This window comes from Notothenia rossii (assembly GCF_949606895.1).
Source record: "Notothenia rossii genome assembly, chromosome: 1".
In the NCBI taxonomy this organism is placed as follows: Eukaryota; Metazoa; Chordata; class Actinopteri; order Perciformes; family Nototheniidae; genus Notothenia; species Notothenia rossii.
The window spans coordinates 27,655,320-27,676,197 of NC_136912.1; the positions used below are offsets into that span (position 1 = coordinate 27,655,320).

General features: G+C 39.8%; 2 protein-coding genes across 4 annotated transcripts; one reads left to right on the forward strand and one right to left on the reverse strand.

The window, feature by feature from the left end:
- Positions 1-603: 603 nt before the first annotated feature.
- Positions 604-15,992, forward strand: xpnpep1 (X-prolyl aminopeptidase (aminopeptidase P) 1, soluble). Of its 2 annotated transcripts, XM_079685608.1 has the most exons (21): positions 649-761; positions 1,470-1,578; positions 1,836-1,960; positions 2,617-2,680; positions 3,217-3,321; positions 3,480-3,572; positions 6,696-6,839; positions 7,032-7,127; positions 9,489-9,570; positions 10,539-10,749; positions 11,919-12,008; positions 12,132-12,182; positions 12,963-13,021; positions 13,363-13,440; positions 13,519-13,590; positions 13,759-13,819; positions 13,964-14,033; positions 14,392-14,565; positions 14,705-14,781; positions 14,995-15,093; positions 15,702-15,992. In XM_079685608.1, the coding sequence occupies exons 3-21, from the start codon at positions 1,844-1,846 to the stop codon at positions 15,819-15,821; spliced, it is 1,863 nt and encodes a 620-aa protein (XP_079541734.1). In that variant the 5' UTR covers positions 649-761; positions 1,470-1,578; positions 1,836-1,843; the 3' UTR covers positions 15,822-15,992. The 2 variants fall into 2 exon arrangements, with proteins under 2 accessions (XP_079541733.1, XP_079541734.1); XM_079685607.1 differs by lacking the exon at positions 1,470-1,578 and having other exon boundaries at positions 604-761.
- A 651-nt stretch (positions 15,993-16,643) lies between these two features.
- On the reverse strand, positions 16,644-19,203 carry LOC307041995 (uncharacterized protein). 2 transcript variants are annotated; one of them, XM_079685632.1, is made up of 3 exons: positions 18,997-19,203; positions 18,794-18,890; positions 16,644-17,381 (listed from the first exon to the last, which is right to left on the reverse strand). In XM_079685632.1, the coding sequence occupies exons 1-3, from the start codon at positions 19,184-19,186 to the stop codon at positions 17,162-17,164; spliced, it is 507 nt and encodes a 168-aa protein (XP_079541758.1). In that variant the 5' UTR covers positions 19,187-19,203; the 3' UTR covers positions 16,644-17,161. The 2 variants fall into 2 exon arrangements, with proteins under 2 accessions (XP_079541758.1, XP_079541757.1); XM_079685631.1 differs by having other exon boundaries at positions 16,644-17,501.
- Between the last annotated feature and the right edge of the window lie 1,675 nt (positions 19,204-20,878).

Below are 20,878 nucleotides of genomic sequence, written 5' to 3' on the forward strand. Positions count from 1 at the left end.
GTACTTAAAACCTCAAATTAATTTTAAAAAAAATACAAAAAGACATAACAGAGGTCTTTAAACTTACCAAAGAGTAGCATATGAGCCTTAAACCAACATTGACAACACTGAAATGGTCATTAGATAAGTCAATTAAATAACAAAACTGTTCAGAATCACCTTTATCTGCCAAATACACAACATCTACACTGTATATATTATGTATGATTTGAATTGACAAATTGAGTTATCATAATAACAGACATGAAGCTCTGTTAATGCAGGGAATAGCATAGGCAATATCGTTGTATTTAGCTTGGGTAATAGACACAATAATTATATATGCTACAAGTAGGCTACCAAGAGACAACAAGGATAGAAACAAGGAAGTAAAGTAAAAAAACTCATATTTAATGGTGTTATTTGATGTAATAAAATGTATATCTTACTCCTTTTGTTCGTTTTGCGGATCTTCCAGTAGTGTTGCGTTTCTATACTCAAGTGCAGTGTTTAAGTCTCCCTGCAAAGTGGCAGTAGCTATATGAATAATAATTGTATTGATAATCATAGATTATGGGTTATTTTATTGTTCAGTGTATGTTTTTTTCTGAGTCGAGTCTGGATCCCGCTGCCTCTACTGGAAGGAGCTGCAGTCACGTGACCACAAACGTCAACAAAGAAATGGCAGCCTCCTGTTTTGTATATTAACACAAGGTTCAGGCTGGTACAGAAGCGCTTCGTTTGTTAGCCCAATAATCACAGTTCTAGGAGGAAACCACCGGGTGTGTATTCAGCATTTCACTGGCGGCATGAGGGGGGGACGTAAACGTTAGCTAGCGGTGGTTAGGGGGAGAAAACGTGGCACCGCGGGATGTTGACTGTGGTTCACCACGCCTGTGTCTGTAACGTCCATTATCAAAGTGGGGAAAAAAGCCTTCACTCAGAGCTGTCAAACTGTGACATTATGTGAAATATATCTGAAATCAGCTCACAACTTTACAGATAGACTATTGTCTTGTTGCCACTACTAAAGCACACAGCTACTCGCTAAATGAACGAGTTACTGTGTGTTTTGGATGGCCTGTTGATAACAGTGATGTGTGGATACAAAATATCGTCATAGCTTGCCGTTTATTATCTGAATAGTATGAGATGTTACACTGTATTCAAGCTAGTTAGCTAGCATATTAGTGAACATAAATGCTACTTCTTCTTATGCCTACTTGTAAACAACAATCGCATGCGTGTTAAGCCAATAGGAGAGCTCTTCGATGAATAATACTGCAAGGTGATTGGTCGGCACGCGGAAGTTCTTTCAAAGCAATTATGTCACTATACAGTTATTGTGAATGCTGATAAATTCGACACTGCACAATATCTTCCGGACTTTGTCACATTTTAAATAGTTAATACACCTACCGTAACCACCCAATGGGTCTATTCTTTTAATATTTAACTAATGTGACAGTTGCTGAATCATCATGTTACAGCAGGTTAAAGATCCAGGTGTGGACTGTGACTTTGAGCTCCAAGTTAATAGTCAGGTAGACACTGTCCTGCTCCTGGCACCTAAAATCAACATTACTTCCCAAAAGTCAGGTAATCTATGGGTAATTGGGGTGGGTTTGAATAACAATAGATCAAGGCACATATCTCTGTTCTTTTTTTTATAAAGGTAGTTGTGGGAAATTACTGTGTTTCAAGTTTGTATTCACATCATAACTGCATAGGTGTTTTTTTCTGCACTCAATCCCAGCAGCTTTAATGTTAAGCTAGGACATTTACCTTAGTGTAAGGGCGTTTTGTTACATGGTTTTATGTCTTAAATAAGTGTGTAATTTTCTTTCTTCGTTTAGACTCAGCCATGTCTCCAAAGATCACAGGAGAGCTGCTCAGGCAACTTCGGCAGGCGATGAGAAATTCTAAATACTTCTCTGAGCCCATACAGGCCTACATCGTCCCTTCTGGAGATGCACACCAGGTAAGTGAGATCACACAATTCTTTAAATTATAATTCATCTTAATTTAATCATGCAGTTTTATTGAGGTAGATTAAAAAAACACATCACATGAACACATCAGCAAAGAAGACACAACTTCAACCACAAGAATCATGAAACAGATAATAAGTAAACTTGTTTGAATGCAGTTTGTAGTTCTGCCACCATTAGGTTAATAGTTCCTGGATTGTGTACTGTAGTAACATTGCATTGGAGAAGGGATGTAAGTTAGTTTAGAAGCTTCAACAGTAGAGCTTTAGGATAAATAATATGCAATGGCTATTTCTTCTTCACTGACACATAAGCATACACTGACTGCTTTAAAACATCAATAAAGTCACCCCCAAAGATAAACTCAGACACACATGCACCAGCTCAAAGCCGAGCTGCTGCAGCTCCTGTATCATTGTGTGTGTTGTGATTCCCTTTTAATCGTCTTTTCTAACCTTGAAAATTAATTGTAGCCCTTTACCCACTGCTCCTCCCTTTTGCCCTCTATGCACACGACACGATGTGAGAAGAGCAGCCAAGGTGCCATTAAAAATGTCTGACATGCCCCTTCACACTGATTGTAAATGAAGCTGATCTCTCTCTCTCTCTCTGTCTCCTTCTCTCTCTTTGCCCCCATGTCTTTCAGAGTGAATACATTGCACCGAGTGACTGCAGACGTGAATTTATCTGCGGATTTAATGGCTCTGCAGGTATGGTTTGCTTCATCCAGTTCAAATCCTAGCTAATTTCTTGTTTTAGGATAGGATAAATAAACTTGCATCCAACCGTCCAGGTCCCAGTGCATCGTCTCATGTTCAACATAGTTAGTACAGTAAATTATCTTTCCGATTTTTATGATATAAGGTGTACTTTTAGGGATGTGACCTACTTTGGAAAAAATCCCTCTGGGAAAACAGCACAGTTTGTAAAGAAAGGAGTGTTCACTCACTCTTTGTTCGCTGCTGTTTATTCTGCTTTTAAAAACTGACCGGAACCAGCTTCTTACTGTACTGACACATCAGACAAGAAACAGAGTACTAGACTGGTCATGTGTCACTATAATAGTATCAGATCAAAGGGCAAACGTTTTAACTGCAGGCAACCTAATAAAACTGAGTGTTGCCTTAATTCAAATTACAGATTTTTTTAGATTTACATTTTTTGTAAACATTTGGATAAAGTAAACCAAAACAAAAGCCTCTGTGATTGGTAAGACGAATTGTGCGTTGCTTGTTGTGTCGTGTAGGTACAGCCATCGTCACAGAGCAACACGCTGCAATGTGGACTGATGGGAGATATTTCCTCCAGGCCAGTCAGCAGATGGACAACAACTGGAGCCTCATGAAGATGGGTAAGAATAAAAAAAAAAACAGGATCATCCTAAGTGCAAAGGCTTTTTTTAAACATACATGTATCTTAATAGCAACTGTAAACACTGGAATGAATCTGGCACATTTGATGTTGCTGTCTTTGAGTGTGATCATGTTGTTTAAAAACAATCATATCTAGGGCTGAAGGAGACACCCTCTCAGGAGGACTGGCTGATCAGCATCCTGCCAGAGAACTCCAAAGTGGGAGTAGATCCGTGGATCATCGCTGCTGGTACGTCTCATGTTCCTCTCAGTGCACTGGATCAACTTAAGGCAGTGTGTGTGTGTGTGTGTGTGTGTGTGTGTGTGTGTGTGTGTGTGTGTGTGTGTGTGTGTGTGTGTGTGTGTGTGTGTGTGTGTGTGTGTGTGTGTGTGTGTGTGTGTGTGTGTGTGTGTGTGTGTGTGTGTGTGTGTGTGTGTGTGTGTGTGTGTGTGTGTGTGTGTGTGTGTGTGTGTGTGTGTGTGTGTGTGTGTGTGTGCATGCGTGCCATGCGTGTGCGCGAGTGCCATGCGGGTGCGTGCGTGCCATGCATGTGCGCACGTGCATGCGTGCAATGCATGTGTGCGTGCGTGCAGTGCGTGCATGCGTGCAATGCATGTGTGTGCGTGCGTGTGCGTGCATGCGTTCAATGCATGTGCGTATATGTGCGCGCAGGCGTTAGTTTTAAAGACCCCATAGAGCTCAGTTTATAACTCGAACCCTGATTCTAACGTAAAGTACCGCGATCGCTGTTTGCACCATGTAATCAGAGGTATCGTTGGAAAACTCTGTCTCTCCTGCACAATCTCATCGGATCCAAATATGGTTATTTCCTTTGTATCAGCAACCAATCGTGAAAGTACAAAGGGGTCTTAAACCAAAAAACGAAATCTCATTGGCTGGTGAGGAACGTGATTCGTTCAGATGCGTCACGTGGTGTGCTAAAACACTTCCTGGTTTAGCTTTCCACTGGAAATTTAAATCTCAAAATGGCAAAAGAACAGCGAAAAAAACATTCACAGAGAAGACGACAACAATTGTCACTTGCATGAAGCAAGGTTAGACAAAAAACAAATGACCCTGATTTAGGGCTGTGCAAAATGATACATTTATATTTAAATTTAAATAAATAATATCAAAATAATAAATACCGATAAACAAGATCAACAAATATTTTGGAGCGCACTTCCACAAGCTACTAAAGATATATAAATATGATCAATAAAAATAAATTACAGTAAAATAAATTAGATATTAATATGTTGCAGTGCACTGTCACAACCTAGCAAAGCTAAATAATCGTTTTTTTTCGATTATGTTGTTTTCGTAATTGTGGCAGGCCAAAATCGTAATCGCGATTTAAAATGCGATTAATTGCACAGCCCTACCCTGACTATGAAATACCGTCACGGAGTGCGTCGAGGCGCAAGCTGTCATCCAAAGAACAGGAGAGTTTAGCTAGCGCCACACAGCAATCTTTAAAGGTCGTTTTCTCAAAATGAGTTTTTTTCTCCTATTCTGAGTGAGAAATGTCCACTTCAGTAGCAAGTACATACACCAAACCTTCCAGTTATATTCCTATCAATATTCTGAAGGTTTTTACTGAAGGGTTTGTTCATATATTATTCATAGCCATGAATTATATAACATTTTATACCTAAAAATATGGCGAACATTGATATTTTAGGGCTGTTGACAGTATTTTCTGATTTACATGTATGGAGTGATAAAAAGAGATATCGAAAATCTCTTCTGTAAAAAGATTCTAATATGACTACAAAATGAAATAAGAATTTTGAACTTGGCTTTATCCAATGTTCAGATTTGTGTTCCTGAAATGTGTTAATATATGTGCATATTTAATGAGATTATGTCTCATTTGCATATTTAAACATGCTATTTCAGAAAACTTGTAATACAAAAAACTATTGTCTTAATGTAAGTAATTAACTGGAGACATTTCTAGATAATATCTTTAAGTTAAAAAATCTACCCTATTCACCTGTAGCATCTTGCCTTACAGTAACTACACAATGACTATCAAAGCAGTATGAACACTCTGCTCTAAAGATAAGATCAGATGGATTTATATTTATCCCTGTGGGGAAATTCAGCAGTTAAAACAGCAAGGTTGAAGCTAGGTTTCTTTTTCAGAAACAAGTCCTGTTTCTCGCTTGAGGCCAGGAAAAGGCTCTGTGACCTTTTGACCTGTGCTGGAATATGGTGATTTGCTATATGAATGCACCTGCCCATTACCTGAACAAGTTAGATGCATCACAGTGCGCTGAGATTTGTTACTAACTGTAAAGCACTTACTCATCACTGTACCCATCCCATGGCAGGTTTGCCTTCACTTACTGTACAGAGGCTCAGTCATTGGTACATGTTCATCTACAAAACCATGTTGGGTAAACTACCTGCTTACATCTGCTCTCTGATCTCACAGAGAGTTGCAAGTAGCTATTGCCTAAGATCTCAGGATGTGTTTTTGTTACATGTGCCAAGTGCTAGACTGATTTAGGTACAAAAGCTTTTATGTGTGCAGCTCCTCTAGCTTGGAACACTCTGCAAAAAGAACTGAAACTGAGCATCTTGGTTCCCCTGCATCCCCTGATATTCTTGGTACCTGTCAATGTCGATAGGTTTGTAAATTGTACCCCTGTAATTATGTTGTATGATGTCCTTTTTGTTTTCTGTTGTTTTTCTGTTTACATGTGTAACCAACTTTGCAGGTCTCCCTTGAAAAAACAGAGTGAGAATGGAAAAACAGGACAATACAGTTAAAAATAAAATGATATAATAAGTAACTGTTCAAATTAGATATCAAAAGGTAAACGTTGATCAGTTGAATGAACATATATACATCTTGGGTTTGGATTGTTAAATAGATTTACATGGGTTAAAGTCATTTGTACAAACAGACAGTGCAGATGTTATGTATGTACAGTAGGGGTTGCTTTCAATGGATTACACGGTTAGCCCTTGATTGTGCATCCGTTGTCCGAGGCGCTTTGTGCTTTGCCGAGGAGGTCTGAGTCTGAACATGCTCCTCATCTTCACTAGCTCTGCATGGAGGGGGTGGGAGGGGTTCTCCAGGACACAGTCCAGCTTCCTCATCATCCTCCCCTCCGCCACCTCCTCCAGATTGTCCAGTTGTACTCCAACTACAGAGCTAGCATCACAAGCTTGTTCAGCCTGTCAGTGTGGCTTTTGTTGGTGTTTCCACACTGGCCACCACAGAATGGTAGAACATCTGCAGCAGCCTCGTGCACACGTAGAATGACCTGAGCCTCCTCAGGAAGAACAACTTGCTCGGTCCCTTCCTGAAGAGAGCATCATTACTTGTACATCTTGACCCTTGATGTTCTGTTTCAGATCAGTGGAAGAACATGTCCCGGGCGCTGACCAGTGCAGGCCACTCTCTGGTGGCGGTGCAGGACAACCTGATCGATGCGGTGTGGACGGACCGCCCAGAAAGACCCAGCACACAGCTCCGCTACTTGGGCTTAAACTACACCGGTTAGTGCTAAACACAATATACATTACAAACAGGGTTATTGTCTGATAACAAGAAGGTTTACAGTTAATGGTGTATGTTGCAAACTTTCTTCTATTATTTTCAAACCAGGAAAAATAAAAGCGACAGCTGATATACAAGGAAATACATGTTGTTCCATGTCATGGTAATGAAAACATCTCTGCTTCCCAAAGGTATGTCCTGGCAAGAAAAGATCACAGCGCTGCGTGCCAAGATGATAAAGAGGAAGGTCACCTGGTTTGTTGCCACAGCGCTGGATGAGATCGCATGTACGGATTCTTTTTTTATTCAGTAATACATTGTGTAATTAACTGTGCTTAAACTTAGACTTAAAGGTCTCCAATTATCATATATTGAGATAATTCAGTGTTTCCCACAGATCTGTAATATACAGTTGCAAGACAAAGTATGTGAACCCTTTGGAACTACCTGGATTTCTACATAAATTGGTCATAAAATGTGTTCTGATATTCATCTAAGTCACAACAATAGACAAACACAGTCTGCTTAAGCTAAAACCACACAAACAATTATATGTTTTTATGTTTTTATTGAACACACCATGTAAACATTCACAGTGCAGGGTGGAAAAAGTATGTGAACCCTTGGATTTAATAACTGGTTGACCCTCCTTTGGCAGCAATAACCTCCACCAAACGTTTCCTATAGTTGCATATCAGACCTGCACAACGGTCAGGAGGAATTTTGGACCATTCCTCTTTACAAAACTGTTTCAGTTCAGCAATATTCTTGGGATGTCTGGTGTGAATCGCTCTCTTGAGGTCATGCCACAGCATCTCAATTGGGTTGAGGTCAGAGCTGTGACTGGGCCACTCCAGAAGGCGTATTTTCTTCTGTTGAATCCATTCTGTTGTTGATTTACTTCTGTGCTTTGGGTCGTTGTCCTGTTTCATCACCCATCTTCTGTTGAGCTTCAATTGGTGGACAGATGGCCTTAAGTTCTCCAGCCAAATGTCTTGATAAACTTGAGAATTCATTTTTCCGTCGATGATGGCAATCTGTCCAGGCCCTGAGGCAGCAAAGCAGCCCCAAACCATGATGCTCCCTCCACCATACTTCACAGTTGGGATGAGGTTTTGATGTTGGTGTGCTGTGCCTTTTTTTCTCCACACATAGCGTTGTGTGTTCCTTCCAAACAACTCAACTTTGGTTTCATCTGTCCACAGAATATTTTGCCAGTAGTGCTGTGGAACATCCAGGTGCTCTTTTGCAAACTTCAAACGTGCAGATCAGAACACATTTTATGACCAACTTATTCAGAAATCCAGGTAATTCCAAAGGGTTCACATACTTTTTCTTGCAACTGTACTTGTGGTAGCCGGGCACGTGGGGGGGTGGGGGGCTGTTTGACGTGCAACATCATGTGAACAAAACACACTGCTCTGAAGAAATCTATGTTTACATCGTCTTCTCTGTTTCTTGTAAGGTCTCCCTTTCTGTTGGTCGCTTGTATAGCAGAGCGATAGCAGAGCGAACAGGTACAGGAGGCGTAGCGCGAGGGATCATTGTCCACTAGTTAATCGATCGCAGATGGCATCGTGCTCGCGGACGGATAAAAACAAAAAAACTATATAAAATATACTTTGGCGGCCGTTAATATACCTGGGCGGCCTACCCAAGTAAAGTCTATGTGTGGGAAACCCTGTAGTTAATAGAAGTCAATTTTTCAGAATGTAAGAATTGTATAGAATAGCTGTTAAAAATATTTAGAAATATGTACAGCAACTTCTAAAGCACATCAACTAGATAGCTGTCAGATCTTTTACCCTATCTGTACAATACATCTTAACCCTGTGATTGATTCCTAAAGATTCCTCTGTCAATGTTGCGGGGAAAGAAAATGTTTTTTTTTCATGTGAGCTGGATCCACTCCAGTTTCCTTTTGAGTACCCTCACATGCCTTCTTGGTTGGAGAGGCTACCAATGTCATTTTCTGCCCAAGGACCCATGACCTAGCTATATTTTAACAAAAAAAATAGTCCTTTTGTTGTCGCTGGGCATTCTGCTATGTGAGTTGTATCCACTCCAAAATAAATGTTAGTTCTTCTTTGTTACTGCTGTTACTTGGAGATCATGCCAGTAGATTTCCTGTAATAATGCTGGCACTCAGGCAAACTAAGAGCCGTAAAGCGTCTTTGTTCTTAGTATGAAACATGTCAACCCAGAGCTAGTTAAAAATATGCCCGGGTAAAAGAAAACAAAGTATCAAATGCTAATGTAAAGCAGTCCATTTCTATATCACGATCCAAGGACCTAGGGATGCACGGGTGTCCCTCTAGATGCCTGTGTGAGCACCTTGTTCACCACGCTAACGAGGTCTTGCTTCTGATTGTTTAGTCTGAGGGTTTTTGTTAATTTGAATAAGGCTGATTTCTATTGCCATCAGGTAGCATTCAGACAAGAGGGTCTCAATGGGCGCAAAATTGAAGGGATAGGATAAGTGACAATCCCATAATAACATTGACATTGAACACTCAGCAAATTAGAGTAAGACATTGAAGCTGGATGGATTTATCTACGCTGTTTTCTGACACTGTCACCTGCTAAATGAGATGGAGCAATTTATATCTTAAATTATGTTGTGAAAATGTGATGTTTTCTTTTTTCAGGGCTTTTCAACCTCCGTGGTGCAGACATCGAGTACAACCCAGTTTTCTTTGCATATGCCATTGTGGGGATGAACACAATAAGGTAATTAATTATAGCAAGGCAACTTTCAAAACGCTACGGCTGAGCTGACAGCTAGCAGCTACCAATGGTCACATCCCAAATAGTGCTGACAGAGTTTACAGTGTTAACCTGAGGCTATGTTTGCGCGAAAACGCAGATGGTCGAATAGCGAGGCCCTCACATGCACGCTCGGCCGACCAGCTTACCAAAACAAAGGCCTGAGAAGCTATGGAGCGTGACTTCATTCTCTGCTCAAGTAGACATAACTCAACTGTTGCTCTACGAAGCAAAAAGTGTTGTGCTTCTATGGTAATGCTCTGAATCCATTATATAGAACTGATAAGCAGGACTACTTGAATCATTGGTGATAAACTATGGGTCAGCATTATTTCAGCTTTGTATTTGTAGAAGTCATCAAACACTTTTTCATGTCTTTTCTACATCAACATTTGTCCCCTCTGTGTAAAGAGATTCTGAATGTTTCAGGAAAAAAGATTCTCTCTCTTTTTGTCCTGATCCATTTATATAAAAACCTGTCTGAAAATGAGCTGATTAGATTTTGGCCACTTTATGATGTCATAATGATTTTGTTGGCTTGTTTAACCATTAGCCAATCACAAACCAAGGTACCCCCCCCCCCCCCCCCCCACCTTATCACCTGAATCTCCTCCTAGAGCACAATTGTGTTCTTTTTAACCAAATATCTCTCAGAGGGGCGTGGGGGGTGGCTCCTTATTTTCATCTAAAGTAACAGACAGAGAATCAGCACTTTTAAAACAGGGCTGAAACAGAGGGGATTATGGGATGCTACAATGCACGATCTGTTTGGTATTTCGAGCCAAACACTTCAGAGACATGTTTGTATATATCTGAGAACTATAATATATTGATGAAAAACAGTATAATAGGGGACCTTTTAAGACTACCCAAACTGCAGGTGAAAGGTTTTCACCTGAGTTCCCTTTATCCCCACTCCTTCCCTTCTGCAGGCTTTTTGTGGACCTTAAGCGTCTTTCTGTTCCCGCTTTGAGAGACCACCTGCAGCTGGACTCCCCCTGCAAGCCCGAGATGAGCGTCCACACGTACCCGTACGAGTCGGTGTACTCTGAGCTGCAGGCCATCTGCGCGGCACACAGCCCCAAGGACAAAGTGTGGATCAGCGACAAGGCCAGCTGTGCTCTCACACAGGTCATCCCCAAGGTGAGAGAGCAGCCAGGAACATAACTAGGCGGTGATTTACTCATTCATAGATCAGGCTACGCCTAAAGCAACACCTGTCTCGTCATTCCAATTCAATTCCACATTCAGTTTCCTGTAAGGGGCTCAAATGTTTTGTCTTTTGCAGCTATGGTTTCAATCGTACTTGTTGAAAGACAGAACACATACACTCCCTGATATATCAGGTTATGATTGAGCACAGTGTTTTAATCATAGGAATCCTTTTGTTTTAAATAAAACCACTCCTAATTTAAGGCAAGGCGAGGCAAGGCATGTTTATTTTTATAGCACCTTTCAACACAAGGCAATTCAAAGTGCATTCATCAAAATGCCAAGATAATAAAAGAAACATTCAAAGAATCCAGACCTGCAGGTTTCTGGTAGTTTGTTCTGGATATTTGGAGCATAATAACTGAATGTCTCCATGTTAGTTCTGACTCTCGGGACAGAAAGCTGACCAGTCCCAGAAGACCTGAGAGTCTGGGCCTAAACCATTCAATGCTTTTCAAACCCGCAGCAGTATTTTGAAATCAATTCTTTGAAACACAGGAAGCCAGTGTAAAGACTTCAGAACTGGAGTGATGTGATCCACTTTCTTAGTGTTAGTGAAGAATAATGAAAGGTGACCAAATACGCTGCTTAAATACAAATTTGAGGTACTTCTACTTTAATTTAGTATTCAATTGTACGATTCTTTACACTTTACTACATATTGGAGGCAAATCTTCTACTTTTTACTTCATTAAAAGGATTCAACACCATTCAACAACATTCAAAAACCATTTTTAAATCACGAAATGTTTTCAAATGGGCCATTCTGCATTATAAGAACTTCAAATGTTGGTACTTTGATGCTAATATTTTCACACTTTAACTTGAGAATGATGATACATTTAGCACTTTTATTTGTTGATGTGGTGGTGCTTCTTTTATTTCTGTAAAATGTCTGAACACTTCTTCCACCACTGGACTTTAACCATATTCTATTGTGTTTTATCATTCAGTTAGATCTAGACTCATCCTTGCATGAAAATGATCAACAAAGTCAATTCAGTTTACTGTCTGATGTCAGACGGACAGCACACAACTTTGCTTTAAATACTTTAATATACACATTTGAATTGTCTTTGTTGCTGCTTGATGTGTTTCAGATCCACAGGACTCCGATTCCCTACACTCCCCTCTGCCTCGCCAAAGCTGTGAAGAACGCCACTGAGATTCAAGGCATGAAAATGGCCCATGTAAGAACTTTATGAGTGCCTTAAAATCTGTTGTGTGCATTTACTAATTAATAGTTTATGATTGATACAACTGATCTCACCTCACAGATAATGTATTTCGTCTTCTGCACTTTTCCCCAACAGATCAAGGATGCAGCTGCCTTATGTGAACTCTTTGCTTGGTTGGAAAAGGAGGTATTTTCATTATGTTTCTTAGGCTATATATTTTGAGTTCCAAAGAAGAGAGAAGATATTATAGGCTGTAACATTTAGGTTATTGTACCTAATGAGTGAATTCGCTAATTTGGGAGAAAACCCTTTGGATATTTGTAATATTGTGACGTAGTTAAAAAAAAATGTGATGGAAAGTGAACTTTTTCTCACATAATAATATTTAATTGATCATGATTTCATAAATGGTTTCTGGAAAGTTACTGATGTATATCAACTCTTTCCGCATTACCTGTGTTATAATATTTTCGGTTTTTACTAAGTCCGGGCATAAAAGGTGTGTCCTCACACACCACCACGAGGTACCGAGAAACCCCCTTCTTTCTATACTACCTCCATTCATCAGTTTTACACCATTTTAACTTTACCTTGTTAGTTTATCCCTTTAGACTTTTAACACAGACCTTAATGAACACACCTCGTGGTTTGTCACATCCTGTGCGTGCAAGCTGGTGCGTTAGAGGTGTCCTTCTTCGTTGCTGTGGTTAAATGTTTACTTCCCGCAAGCAAATACATAACAGATGTTCTCCTCGAAAGGGGAATTGCGTACTTTTCAACACAAGTTTTTACAAATACCCATGTTAAGGATTTCTGTTATACATGCTTATATTGCTAAAGCATTAAACTATACGATACATGACTATGGCATACAGAGTTTTAACACAGTTTTTTAACATATTCAAGCTTTGTATAATAAAATACATTGTTCCATTTTCTTCCTTTCTTCATCACCTGGTTCTTAAGATTCCAAAAGCCACGGTGACGGAGATCTCTGCTGCCGACAAGGCTGAAGAATTACGCAGGTATGTTAATTATTAATATTATTTGTCATGGATGTTTTTTTCCAGTAAGCACTCCGTAACTTCCAGTTAAACTTCTGTTGTCCTTGAATTGCTTCATGGAGAGATGCCAATTTAAACTGTTCTGCGATAGTGACTGGAGTGATATCCCCCTCTACTGGACAGGGAAGTGAAGTCAAATGTTTACTGAAAGCTTTGAAATTAATATTATTTGTTGATTTTGTATCTGTTTTAGTGTGCCAGTGTGATCCTACAACATTTGAACATTACATTACATCTCCTGTCATCAATGCATTTTTGTGTGGAAAATATCCTTTCCTTAAGTATACTTTTGTCTTTTTCAGTCAACAGAAAGATTTTGTTGGCCTCAGTTTCCCAACAATTTCCAGCGTCGGCCCCAACGGAGCCATCATACATTACAGGTCAGCTGGACAGTATTTTTAATGAAAACATTTTTGTCGTTCTGTTATAATAGTTCACTAAGTTTCTCTTTCCTTTAGACCCCTGCCTGAAACCAACAGAACTCTCTCCTTGAATGAAGTTTACCTCATCGACTCTGGAGCTCAATATGTGTAAACAAGATCATTATTACATAAATCTACTGCAATTGCCCTGCCTAGTATTTGTATGACCTGTGCGTCTTAATTCAGACACTAATCACCTCTAATGCCAAGAAAACATAGGAACAGTGATGTGTTTCTTACTAACACACATCTGTATTCAATGTCTGTCTTTGGCAGCGATGGGACCACTGACGTAACACGCACCGTGCACTTTGGGACACCATCGGCTTACGAGAAGGTACATTTGGATATTTGCATTTTCATGGTTTTCACTTTCAAAAATAATTTCAATCTCAGGTTAGGGTTGATTGACTAAAGCTGATTTAATTATTCAAATTGGATTTAATATGTTTGTATTATATATTCTCCCCTTTTCCTCAAGGAATGCTTTACCTATGTGCTGAAGGGACACATAGCTGTCAGTGCTGCAGTTTTCCCCAACGGAACAAAAGGTGCTCTCCTCTTCTCTGACACTATTCCACGATTAAGCTTTACACTTTACACAGCAATGAAAAATTGTAAGGATAAAATGATTTATTCAGATGGTAGTTCTTATATATTCCTTTAGTTTTTTGTTGAATATACTGTAGATCTTTTATTCTTAGTCTCTGAAAAACAGAAATTACTTAAATTATAGCTTTCCTATGAGAGCAATCCGTTTTAGACACTGGAAACACAGGTGTCACAAAGTTTCAATAAAATGGAGAAATGCTTTCTGATGGAGCGAAATTAAAACCTTACCCTACTCAAGTGCGATCCCTAACTATAATCCTGCGTCGTCCCCCCCCCCCCACACACACACACACCCAGGCCACCTGTTGGACTCATTCGCCCGCGCAGCCCTGTGGGAGTCGGGGCTGGACTACCTTCACGGGACGGGCCACGGCGTCGGCTGCTTCCTGAACGTCCACGAGGGGCCGTGCGGCATCAGCTACAAGACCTTTGCCGATGAGCCGCTGCAGGCCGGCATGATCGTCAGTGATGGTAAGGCAGGGGGAGGGAGGGGAGGGTTTTTGGTTGAGCCAGTGATTCTGTCTCTTGTCATGTGATTTTTACGTCCTCAAAAACTCATTATTTTGCCTTTTCTGTGTTTGATGATGTTATAAATTCTCTTTTTTTCTAGAACCTGGGTACTATGAAGATGGAGCTTTTGGCATTCGTATTGAAAATGTTGTCCTTGTTGTACCAGCTAAGCCCAAAGTAGGTCCTTTAACTGAGAACATGGCCTCATGTTCAAATACTCATGGAAATAATAGAGTTGCATGCATGGAACAATATGTTAAACCATTCACTGGCAGTCATTGGGTGAAAAAATTGTTTTCCTCATTCAGGTCTTCTTTACTGAGTTTGATCATGGCAGTTTTAATTATGAAGAAAATCCGGATGTGAATATTCTCTTGTCTGTGTGTTCAGTACAACTACAGAAACAGGGGCAGCCTGACATTTGAGCCCCTCACTCTGGTTCCCATCCAAGTCAAGATGATGAACACTGAGCTGCTTACTCAGAAGGAGGTAAGGGATATCCAGTGTGATTGTGTTTAAGCATTCAAATCATCAGACATATTAAATTGATCCCAAGCAGGGATTTGGTTGCATTACAATTGCTTAAAATCTACATAAAAAATATATTCATACTCGTAGACAAATTTTATTAAAAGTTACATTTATGTATGGAGAAATGTGTGCATTATAATACGCAATTAATCTACAATATATATATATATGGGAAATAAGAAATATGTTACATTTTGTAAATAGTATTCTATTTACAAAATGTAAATGCTCTCTATCGCTGGAAAATGGGATCTATGATGAAGTGTATTTAAATGCAAAAATAGTTTACGAATAGTACTTGATATGTATAGTATACAACATAAATGCAGTATTAATGCCAAGGTAAACCAGAGTCGACCATCAAATACAAATTCAGCCATTGAAAATGTGTTTTTATTGGTAAGATGATGAACACTTAAAATACAACAAATAATTGCCTTTAACCTAGTTAACACTTTGTAAGAAAATCATACAACGTTTTAAATGTTCCATTATATCAGCTTTTCAGTCATAACATGCACTACTTTAGTCTGTTCATGGTGTGACGGGCTCTCTTCTGTTTACAGCGGGACTGGGTGAACGAGTACCACAGAATCTGCCGCGAGGTGATCGGAGCAGAGCTGGAGAGGCAGGACAGGAAGGGGGGGCTGGAGTGGCTCATCAGAGAGACCCAGCCCATCGCCTGAGTAAGACTTTTCTGCAGTACCATCCTTTTTGCCCTGGAGCGAAGATGATTAATTGCTCTGCAGTGATAAACGTTTGTATTTTCTCATCTTTCTCTGTGTCTCACACTTGGCTTCTTTTGTAAAGCACATTGTATCAGCAGTTTTATTAAAGATCATTACAAAATCAAGAAATGCTTTCGTACGTCTTTAACTATGGCAGTGTCGTGTTCAGCTTGGCGAGTGAAACAATTGGCGAATCAATAACACTATCCTTATATGGTTTTACAAAAGATATTTATAATGACAACTGTAGAAATATACATGAGTATTAGTGGCAGCATTGTCCTGTACCTACATTTAGCATATATTACTAAAGCGCATGTATCATTGATGCCTTACAAACACGATAAATGAATGTTCTGTTTTTATAAAACATTTGCTGTGCCATTCTAAGAAGATTTATATTTACAATTTAGATCTCAGTTTCTTTGTCTTTGGCGGCACCTAGGGTGATAAGCAATAATGCAGGTGTGTTTTTAGATCACTCTTTGCAGAGAACCAAACAGTGAACTTGCAATTCCCGTAAATGTTTCCGCAGACACCCTGTTTTATTCTGCAAATTCAATGGGTTTAAATCCATTGTGTTACGTCATGATAGATTTTATTTAAATGGAAATATTCAAGATTATTACTTGAAATTAACATCCCTGTTTGCTAGGTTGCAGTCTTCTCCTCCTGGTTTTGCTGGCACTTAATGTGTTTGTTACCCAATTGTCAATCAGTCTGTTATAGCCAGTGATGTCAAAATGGGTATTCTCTTCAAGTAAAATCAAATGCAGTTGCCCAGTTTAATATCAGATATATTTACAGATATTTGCTCTTACATCCACATTGTTTTGTATTCAAAACAGTGAAATACACAGAAACAGTCAACAGAGATTTGTTGACTTTGTTTCTCTTTACAACTAGGTTCAGTATTGTACTTTCATGGGACTAACAACACAGATTAAAACTAAGAATGGTCTAAATTGAAGCAGCAGTGGATGGAAAATTCTGAACCTAAGTCCCAGTATGAGTATATAAGCCATAATATCCTACATTTCTCATGGTGTAACTTAAGAGCAACCCTGCTAAAAGGGTATACTGTACCCGGTCTATAACGCAGGTTTTCTGTTATAGATTCCCAGGCTATGTCTTTTCCTAAAACAGATGGGAGTGCCCACTTTACTGTACATGGTGACATAACTTTAGTCAGTCTTGGGTGCTGGGGGCAAAATCAGACCTCTCAGATTCCAGTGTCTCTCTCGTGACTTTCAGATCATTTCTCGTCACAGTCCCACAACACAACACTTTAACACCTTCTAAAGCTGCATGTAAAAAATGGGAGGGTCCAGGGTGATGCCACTGCAGGGGTCCTTCGCGTACTCTTGAAAAGACAGCGGCAGCATCAGTGCAGTCTGCTCCTCCGCTCCCTGTGAGGCTTTAGTCCGGCACTCCTCCTCTCCCTCCTTCAGGCCCACAGGCAGCGGGTTACTGTAGATGTAGTAGATCCTGGAGTTGTCCTTTGCTGCCTCTTGTTTCCTGAAGAAGGCGAGAGGGTTGATGAAGCTGGTGGACCTTGTTACTGCTCTGACCGCGACGGGGTCCGCCGGCTCGCCTCGGGTCACTGCGCTCTCATACACGTGGGCTCTCTTTGACTGCCTGGTGGAGCAGATGGGACTAATTGCACTAATGACTTTAAAGGAGACATATTGAGCTCATTTTCAAGTTCATCTTTGGCTATCTATTAGAATACGTTTAGATGCTTAAATGATCAAAAAAATACTTATTTTTTCTCATACTGTCTGTACAAATATTACTGTATACACATTCGGCTCCCAAAAACACAGTCTGCCCTGATTGGTTAGTTTGCTAATCTTACGCGTCTGTGCTCTTATACTTGCTTTTTTTAGTGCATAAGTGGGTTCACACTTAAAAGTAAAATGCATTGCACTATGAGTACCCAGATGGTCCAGTAATAATGGTCCAAAACTGTGGAACCCCGGTTACTTCTCACACTCAGCTATCATCGTCTTGGCTACTTAACGGAATTATCAGCTGTGTGTGCTCTTGCTCCTGTGAACACAACCCTACAAAAAAATATAAGCTGTGAATGTTTTTTTGATTGGGTCAAAAGAGCAGTCTGTAGTGCAGAGCTGGGAAAATACTCAAATCTTGTACTTTAGTAAAAGTAGAAGTACCAGAGTGTAGAAATACTCTGTTAAAAGTAAAAATCCTGCAATGAAAAGGTTACTTAACTAAAAGTACAAAAGTATAAGCATCAGAATTTACTGAACGTACTTATTATGCAGATTGGTTCATTTCAGAAAAATAAACATTATATGTTTTGATTATAGTTATTGATGCATTAATTAGTTTATCAAAGCTGTTTTTAATTACTTTGTTTACTGTAAGGTAGCATGTGAATTTTTCTCCAGGTATAACTAAAGTCTCTTGTTGATTTTTCAAATCAATCGTCCAAATCTGTAATGCAACTAAAGGTATAATAAATATAGTGGATTAAAAGTACATGATTAACCTCTGAATTGTAGTGGAGTAGAAATATATAATAGCAACAACATTTAAATACTAGTAAGTATAGTTCAACTATCTAAAAATTGTACTTAAGTACAGTGCTTGAGTAAATGTACTTGGTTACTTCCCACCTATGCTGTAATGGTACCTTGATACCAGGCAAGTAAAACTGCTAGCTAGCTAACAGCAGAAATCGTCTTTTCAACAGAGTGCACAGCAGCTGTTGGCAACTTGAGACAACTCTACCCAGACACACTATCCAAGTCAGTAAAGGACATACGATCTCAGTGTATGCCATGAGACAGCATAACTAAAACCATCATGATTTAAATGTCTGATTTCCTCCCAACACTTCCATGGTTCTGAATAAAGGTGACATATTTTAAAGTATCAAGACTCATCTGATATCTGATCCTCACCTGGTGCGGTTGTAGCAGACGGTGATGCAGTACAGGCCGGTGATAGTGAGGATACACAAGGCCAGGGCGATGATGACAATGTTAAACACTTTGAACTCTGGGTAGAATGAAGGAAACACACACGTTACTTAGAAGAAGCACTTTACCAGATCAGAAAGTCCATTGTGAATAAAAACTCAACTGATATAAAGAGAACAACACACCAGACAGAGCTGAGTCCATCTCCTGGTCATGCAGTCCCAGAGCTGCCGTGGTGTTCACATGGAGGCTGTCTGCCATCATTTCTCCGTCCTGGTGGGCTCCACTCATGGTGCTGCCTTTGGCATCCAAAACATGGACTAAAGGCTGAGCTTCAAGCCTCTTCCCACTGGTTTCAATAGAAACCCGGGCCATGTGACTCGAACAGCTCCTCTCAGTCTCTGTGGAGACTCCCCCTCTTTTGTCACCCCATCAGCTCAACTTGGACACCCCATCTTCTCCCTCCCCTCAGCTCCCCTTGTTTACTGCTCATTATTCTGCTCAGCGTTTTGGGGGGACACTGAGGGGAGAGGGACGTTTGGGCCTTTTATACTGTTTGTAATAAACTTTGAGTGGTGACCTCAAAACTAGAGAAGCCACCACTGAAAATGTGAAAGAAAAAATCAAAGAGGAACTCAATTACAGTTTTCTCTGAAAATGGTGCTCTTTTGAGTTTTCAGCTTGTTTTACCCCCTGAATCATCAGATAAATTAAACAACAGAGAACATCTGTACTCATGTCAAACATTGGTGTGAATTGTGCCATCTACTTAAATAATGTCTGCATTGCATTATATTTATTAGTATTATTAAACATTATATATTGTATCTATCTGATAGAGACATAATGTCAGAAAATGTCAATATCATATCAATATTTGACAACCAAGTTCCAAAAGTTCAATTTTAGATTTAGAAATAGTTTCTTTAGTCTGATCTGCAGAACACGTTTCAAAAAGTGTCATTTTACACTGACAGAAAAGGGTTTGAGTAGCTGGAGATGACATTGGCAATTCATGAATTGCACATTTTCTCTCGACTATCACCTTCAGCTTAATATAAAACCCCAAAAGAACCCAATAAATCATTGAAAAGCTTACTGCAAATCCTTTTCCTGCAGTATAACAACTTGACACTGGTTTTCAACGAGACATTTAACTGCATCTCCACGGATCAGACACAGAATGCTTGTCTACCATACCTCTTCACCTGCCTATCTGTGCGTCACTGCTTGTTTGGTGTTTTGGGGTGAGCAGTACAGAAGATCAGGCTGTCCATGGGCTGATGCGAGAGCCAAAGCCAGCAAGAAGGCAACAATGCCAGCATTCTTCTCCTTCCTTATGCCTCACTTCACCCTGCAGCACCATGGGAGAAATTATGCAATTAGTTGAAAATCTAATTAAAGCAGTGTTTTGTTTTCCCTCTTTGACAAGACAGGCTGCTCTTTAGAGTGAACTCGGAGAGAACTTTTCCTCTGTGCGAGTGACCCTTTTGTCAACCTGCTTGGTTGAGTTGCTACATAGGGTGAAACATGTGTGTTAAAAGCTAAAGATAGGAGAACGTTTTTGTTGTAGCTGAATTTGGTTTGGTATGAGAAATGGTGATGTTGATCAGCTCTCATTCATGCAGGTAAGCTATGATGCCCATTATTGGAACAACTAGATAGCATCACTCTCCACTTTTCAGACATCAACGATATTAGTTCATCAGAATACCATATGTAAAAACAGTATGAGGCCTTTGGTTGTTTTTTTAACGGCAAAATGCAGCTGCAAATCAGATAACTTTTCTTATTTGTGTCTCTTTCCTGTTTACCAACCGTCCACTAGGTGTCACACCTTACCTGCATGTTCAGTCTGCACTCAACATACCTCAGTAAAGGACAGCTCTGTGGTATTCATCAGCCCAGAAGCTTTATTTTTAGTGACAGGGGTTGTCTCTTTATTCCAAGAAAAACAAAAGAAAAACAAAAACAGGGAGGGATTGACTGATTGGGAAATAAGCTGTGACACAAAGTCTGAAATCTATTTTTATTAGCCTCCCAATTGTCTTTAATTCCTGTTTAATG